We start from the raw sequence: 7,443 nt of genomic DNA on the forward strand, positions 1-7,443 counted from the left end.
TTACTGGGTTTTGGTTCAATCACTGAACATTTTTGTTTCAACTGTGCAAGCACTTGGTTCTCAGGATGATGCAATGGGAAATGTTTGGGGCAATTTTCTTAAAATTTATATGCATTATCTGAACATGCTCTCTAAACACTTCTGAGACATAAACCACATTCTGATTTTCCACATTTTTGTAAGAAGTGCTTAAGTGTTTCAAAACTCCAGTTTTGACCAAAATAACTAGTTTTGGCATCTGCAAACCTGTATTTTTAAAGAATGACAGTGATCTTAAAACCTGTCTGCCAGCTGAAGGAATAAGCACCATCTGCAAGTTCCCAGATGATTTCAAACCTTATCAAAGTCAATGAAGGCTAATTAAGGCTGACCCCCCACTCCTTGGGGACACCTGGTATCTTTGTACATTTGTACACAAAACCTCAATAAAAATAATAAGGCTAATAATAATATCTAGCTTATATATAACACATTTCATGACAGAGCACTACAGAAACAGCACAGGTGAACAGGGAGGGGAAGCAAAATGCCAGTCTCAAAGTCAGCACCAGAGCAAGGACTGGTCTAGTGGAAAATGTCCCTGCCCATGGCAGGGGAGTTGGAATTAGATGATCTTTAAGGCCCCCTCTAATCCAAACCATTCTGTCGTTCTATAACTGGTATCCAACAAAGTCCCAGCCCTAAAGGCCTCCTAAGAGAGGGGGCCAAGAGAAACAGGAAAGGTACTTGTGAAACAGAGGGATCAGAATGGTGTAAGGAACCCTAAGGAAGAAAGTAAACCAGCCCCGTTCCATCTTTGCTCTTCCCCAGTGCTGCCTGGAGACCCTGCACTCCTCTCATGAGGAGCTTTCACCAGGGAACATCATACAAGTTATTCCAAGCCAGAAATCAGGATTGTGTTAATGGAGAAATGCCACCCAACTGCTCCACACAGGCATTCAAGGCAGCTGTGATCTCACAAGAAGAAGGAACAAGGGTAATTTTGTGGATTTATATGGAAAGAGGGCTCTGTGATACCCTTCCAATACCCCTTCTTTGTCCAACACTGTCTAGGTCCTCCTCCACCTGTCAGTTGGTTCTGGTGCAATCACACACTTTGTTCTTGAAATCATCTCTCTTCTTGGCTTCCCATCCTCCTCTATGCCCTCCCCATCTCCCTGAGCTTCCCTGGAGACCTGTTCTTTCTTTTCTCCCTTCCTTCCTCTCTCAGTCTCAATTTTTTGTTCATGATCCACAGTTCTGTGTGGATCTCCAGGCTTATCTTTCTGTTCACACCAGATCTTGGCGCCGCTTTCCAGTTGTTCTTGTACATCTTGTGAATCAGCTGAAACTTCAGCATGGTTAAAAGCACAGCTCCTAATTTTGTTTGACCCAAAACGAGGACATAACTCATCTCAGAACTTGCTCTGAGGTTTCACGGAGAGGAATCATCCTAGGTTTTGTACAATATCTGCATGGTTATGCAGTTTGCAATTTACCATTACTCTTTCAACTCCCCTCCTAGTCCTTTCCATCTTGATTCCTGTGAGCTGCTCTTCTTGAGACTTCACAAATGGCATTTTGTCTTTCTCATACCCACTGAGAAGGCTGCCACAAAGGTCACTTTTCATAGCTTTAACCAAGTTCTGCAGCCGCTGACAGACAACATTGCTATTGGCAATTTTAACCAGCTGTTTACCCACTCATTTAACCCTCCAACACAAAACCAATCTATCCTACACATAAAAAGGAAGATTTCCAAGAATTCCACTCCAGACAACACAGATAACACAGTATATCCACGACTAATTAAAACATGTCTAACTGGATTTGTTTACAGCCACCATCATAGGCTGGGTATACACACATCAGATATATGGTGGATAACTGTATTCTCCTCTGGTTTGGAATTCATCTCCCAAAACTACATGAAGAAGAGTCTGTGCAAAGTCTGAGTGCTTAAACAGCAACCAGCTGCACCAGTTTGTAGAGTTAGTGGCTTCCCAGCTTCGAGACAGATTAGACTCAAGCCCTTGCTGAATAATTGATCAAACTTTGTCAGTGCACAACCAGAGCCATCAACAATAGATCATACAAATGGGACGTGAACAAAAGGTCTCCTTAATGACTACTCAAACCCTCAACATACCTAAGGCACATAAGAGGCTGTTTTTCAAAATAAAGCCTACTGATGTTTTAGATGTTCTCCCCTGATAATTATGACTACTCCTATTTACATAAGAGTCCTCTCTGCAGCTGAACAGCACCATGGAAGGACTTAACCAGGCCAGATGGAACACACTTGTTTCCCACATGTGCAGGAACTAAAAGAACACTCCAAGAAGGCAATAAACATTACAGACTCCTGCAGATGGGTCCCTCAGGAAGTGCTGGCATCATTACTTAGAGCAGAGGCAAGCCACAGAGCTGCATTTCACAAACCCTGACACAGCTCACAGCACTATCGCTGCCGCAGCACTTCCAGCACGGGGCCAGCACATCCACAGCCCACCACCACACTCACAAGACTTCCTCCATGATTGCCTGTCTGCACTGAACGGGACCCATCTCACGGTGACCTAAGCATATTAAATCAGTGCTACAGCCATCATCAGCAAGGCTCCAGGGGCAGATTTGACTTAAGGTGTCCTGCAAGCCCGAAAATGTTTGGTTTGGTAATTCACTTTTGTCTTCAAACCTCTATTTTAAAAGCCCAGCGGCCCTTTAGCTTTTTTTCTTTGTCAAAGAAGGAATGCTGCCTGCACCTCTGCAACTGCATCCCAGTTCTTCAGTGAAGCACTCCCCATCCTCTCCTCCAAGGCATATAAGTTGCCTATCTTTGTGAAAAACAAACTCTCCTCAGAGGCAGCGTCCCAGGAGAATACCCTCCACTTGAATCAAAACAGGAAGGAAACAGATTTAAAATGTTCTCCAATTTACTTTGAAGTCTGACTGTATATCTGAATGTTTTCTCATGGGGGCAGGTGCATAAGCACAAGCACAAGCTCTTTATAGAAGTAGCAGTGTTTCACATATTTGGAAAAGAACATACAGTTGCAATCAATATTTTCCACAAAGCAGGCATTTTTTTTTTTTAAAGATTTGCTTTCAACACAGCCAGATGTGATGCAGGTCTATTATTAGCAAGAATTTGAGTAATGTTACATCAAAATGAAACAAGAGAGGAAAACCAAAACCAAGATACAATGATATGAACTTTCAAATGAAAGCCAGTATATTTCCAGTATTTAAAAACTGCTTTAAACAGTCACATGTATGTCTCCTCTTTTAAATATATTCTCTTGGGAGGTTTTTGATTTTAAAATGTACGGAGTGGTCTCAATATTATGAGGATACCATAGAATCAAAATCATTTAGATTGGAAAAGACCTCTGAGATCATCAAGCCCAACCAGCACTGCCAAGCCTACCACTAAACCATGTCCCCAAGTGCTACATCTTTTAAATCCCTTCAGGGATGGTGACTCCACTACTGCCCTGGGCAGCCTGTTCGAGGGCTTGACAACCCTTTCTGTGGTGAAATTTTTCCTGATATCCAATCTAAACCTCTCGTGACACAACTTGACATTTCTTCGTTTCCTCTTCCTCTTCTTCTCACTTGTTACCTGGGAGAAGAAACTGCCCCCCACCTGGCTACAACCTCCTGTCAGGGAGTTGTAGAGAGTGAGAAGGTCACCCCTGAGCCTCCTTTTCTCCAGGATGAGCCCCCTTCAGAGCCCTCAGCTGCTCCTCACCAGACTTGTGCTCCAGACCCTTCCCCAGCTCCATTCCCTTCTCTGCACATGCTCCAGCAACTCAATGTCTTTCTTGTCATGAGGGACCCAGAACTGAACCCAGGATTCAAGGTTAGGCCTCACCAGTGCCAAGTACAGGGGATGGTCACTGCCCTGGCCCTTATGGCCACACTATTTTTGATACAGACCAGGATGCCCTTGGCCCTCTTGGCCACCTGGGCACACTCTGGCTCATGTTCAGCTGCTGTCGGCCAACACCCCCACGTCCTTTTCTGCCAGGCACTTTTCAGCTACTCTGCCCCCGGGCTGTAGCACCACGTGGGGTTGTTGTGACTCAGGTGCAGGATCTGGCACATGGCCTTGTTGAATCCCATACAATTGGCCTCAGCTCATTGATCCAGCCTGCCCAGATCCCTCTGCAGAGCCTTCCTGCCCTCCAGTAGATCAACACACCCTCCCAACTTGATGTTGTCTCCAGCTTTCTGTGAGTACACTTGATCCCCTCATCCAGATCATCAATAAAGACACTAAACAGGACTGGGCCCAGTCCTGAGCGCTGGGGGATGCACACACTTGTGACCAGCTGCCATCTGGTTGCAGTACCATTCACCACCACTCCCTGGGCCCAGCCAACCAGTCAGTTTTTTACCCAGCAAAGAGTGCACCTCTCCAAGCCATGGACTGACAGTTTCTCCAGGAGAAAGCTGTGAGAAATGGTGTCAAAGGCTTTACAGAAGTCCAGGTAGACAACATCCACAGCCTTTTCCTTATCCACTAGGTGGGTCACCTTGCCATAGAAGGAGATCAGGTTAGTTAAGCACGGCCTGCCTGTCAAACCCACACTGGCTGTCCTGTATTTGCCATGTGATGGCACTCAAGGTGATTTGCTCCATGACCTTCCCTGACACGAAGGTCAGACTGACAGGCCTGTAGTTTCCCAGATACTCCTTCCAACCCTTTTTCTAGGTGGGCATCACATTTGCTGACTTCAGTCACCTGGGACCTCCTGGGTTAGCCAGAACTGCAGGTGAATAATGGAAAGTGGCTCAGTGAGCATTTCCACCAGCTCCCCCATCACCCTTGATGTGTTATCTGGCCCCATAGACTTGTGTGTGTCTAAGTGGTGTAGCAGGTTGCTGACTATTTCCCCTTGAATTATGGGGGCTTCATTCTGCTCCCCATCCCTGTCAGCCAGCTCAGGGGGATGTGCACCCTGAGAACAACTGATCTTACTATTAAAGACTGAAAGAAGAAGGCATGAAGTGCTTCAGCCTTTTCTTCAACCTTTTTTACTATTTTGCCCCACACCCAAAGGATGGAGATTCACCTCAGCTCTCCCTTTTTTTGCTGGTGTATTTATAGAAATGTTATTTACTGTCTTTTACAGCAGTAGCCAGATTAAGTTCTAATTGGGTTTTGTCCCCTCTAATTTTCCCCTTGCATAACCTCAAAACATCCTTGTAGTCCTCTTGAATTGCTTGTCCCTTCTTCCAAAGGTTTATCTCTCTTTTTATCCCAGAGTTCCAACCAAAGCCCTCTGTTCAGCCAGGCCAGTCTTCTTCCCTTCTGATTCGTCTCTCAGCACATGGGGACAGCCTGCTCCTGGGCCTTTAATTAAAATCATTAGAAGTGTATTCAAGTAATCCACAGTTCTCTTTAGCACTGACCTGAACTGTGTCCAAGCTATACTCATTTCCAATTGAGCTGAAGCCATAGTTACTGGAAACCAAACTTCCCTCACTTTATCCTCGAGCCAGCAGAAGCAATGAATTATTTAGCAATAAAAATCAGGGCAGACAGCTATAACACATATCTCTGATCACCTTAAGTCATCACTGCCACCTCTTCTGGCAGCCCAGAATCACAGAGGAAGAAAGAGTCTCTGGCTTTTTTGCCCTTCTATGAGGAACAGCTCTGACACAAGCACAGAAGATAACACTACCTGAGCTATCAGGATGCCCCTGCTCCTCCCAAAGATCCCCAGTCAAGAGAAACCCCCAGTTCTGCCGATGGTCCACTGCTCCATGCAAGTACAGAAAAGACTGGCACCTGCTGAGGTGTATGTTGGATATAATGCTAAAAAGAACAATGCAGATTTTCCCACTTCAGTAAAAATCATAGTTTATATATCTGAGCGGACTTTAACACAAGTACACCAAGTCCAAGGAATGCCACCTTACTCATTTTAACATTAGGCTTCCCTCCAGTCTTCTTTATTTCAGGTTATTGTTTATCAATCAAAGCATTCAGTAATTTTCAAACAGATGAGGAATCAACTGATAGATGTGGATCCCTGCTTTGAGGATGTAACTCATGAAAGAACAGGTTCTGCTAGGTAACCATGTACTATTACTCTGAACAAATCAGGTTAGTTCCTAATTCTCCTAAGGCCACATTGAAGCACCAAACAATTCCACACTGTGGAGAATCCATGACTCCACCCATCAGCCTGAGATGACCCTTCCTTGGGGACACAGCCTTGAAAGAAAATGATGAACAGTAAACACAAACGAACATTACTAAGTGACAAAAGGAAAAGAGGAACTGGACTCTCCATTAGGCCAATCATTTTAATAAAAAGCTCAAGGCTAGAATTTTGTTCCTGAGAGCTTGTTCGTGAGATGCTATATGCATCTCTTAAAGACTCATGTGAATATTTTCCCTAAACCTGGCAAAAGATACAGCAAAATCAACTTGGCAATGTCCAAGAAGTATCGAAGTTGTCATTTTTATAGTAAATCAGGAGGAGACTCTCAGGACCTTGGCTGACAGCAGCAATTCAGGTTCTAACTCGCTGGTGCTGTGATCTGAAATATTAAGGGAAATACCTGGCCTCCATGCAGCAGCACCACTGCCACATCCAAGAGCTCAGCCAGGGTTAGTCAACAACACCATCAGTCAAAACAACAATCAATCAATCAAAAATCAGGATGCAATCATCCCTAAAGTCATTTGTATTATAGCACGGTCAGAAACCTCAACAACTCTGAGGCTCCTAGACCCAGACAAGTCTCCCATGGTTACAAGAACACCTGTTCTCCATTAATATCTCAGAAGCAGGCTTTCCTATTCCTTTATTCTCCCTAAAATCCGTGTCCGTATGCACCCATCCTTTCTGCGCGGAGCACACGAGCAACACACCCCGCCACCATCCCCTGGGAGACCCACCGGCGGCAGGGCCGAGAGGGCACCGCCCGCTGCCGGCCCGGGGGAGGACAGGGACCCGGAGGGTCCCCGCCGGTCCCAGGGGCCAGGCCACTGGAGCGGGGCCCAGTTTCCCCCGCTGTCCCCCGCGACACTCAGCACCCCTCAGCATCCCTCTCCCCGCAGCATCCCTCTCCCCGCAGCATCCCGCTTCCTTCAGCATCCCGCTTCTTTCAGCACCCCTCTCCCCTCAGCACCCCTCTCCCCGCAGCATCCCGCTCCCTTCAGCATCCCTTCCCCTCAGCATCCCTCTCCTCTCAGCATCCCGCTTCCCTCAGCATCCCTCTCCCCTCAGCATCCCGGTCCAGCGCGGGGCGCGGCCGGCGGCAGGTGTCCGAGCCTCCATTCCCCGGGGATGCCGCCCCCGCCCCGCACTCACCGTCCGTGGCCATGGCCGCGGCCCGGCCTCCCTCGCTCGCTGCCCGGGGCGGCGGCAGAGCGGGCGGGGGGGCGGCCCGGGCCCCGCCGGCAGCGCGGAGGGTGCGCGCCGGCCCCGCACGGCCCCG

At 47.1% G+C, this 7,443-nt stretch overlaps 1 protein-coding gene across 1 annotated transcript in view; it reads right to left on the reverse strand.

Annotated features, from left to right (window-relative positions):
• The window catches only part of SYT16 (synaptotagmin 16), a 105,911-nt gene extending 98,533 nt beyond the window's left edge, over positions 1 to 7,378 (reverse strand). The window contains exon 1 of the mRNA XM_027674194.1: positions 7,317 to 7,378. Within this exon, the coding sequence (XP_027529995.1) occupies positions 7,317 to 7,329 (13 nt within the window). The 5' untranslated portion in view covers positions 7,330 to 7,378. The remainder of the gene's footprint in view (positions 1 to 7,316) is intronic.
• Between the last annotated feature and the right edge of the window lie 65 nt (positions 7,379 to 7,443).

Source organism: Neopelma chrysocephalum, unplaced genomic scaffold (assembly GCF_003984885.1).
Source record: "Neopelma chrysocephalum unplaced genomic scaffold, ASM398488v2 Primary Assembly neopelma1_24, whole genome shotgun sequence".
Taxonomy (NCBI): domain Eukaryota; kingdom Metazoa; phylum Chordata; class Aves; order Passeriformes; family Pipridae; genus Neopelma; species Neopelma chrysocephalum.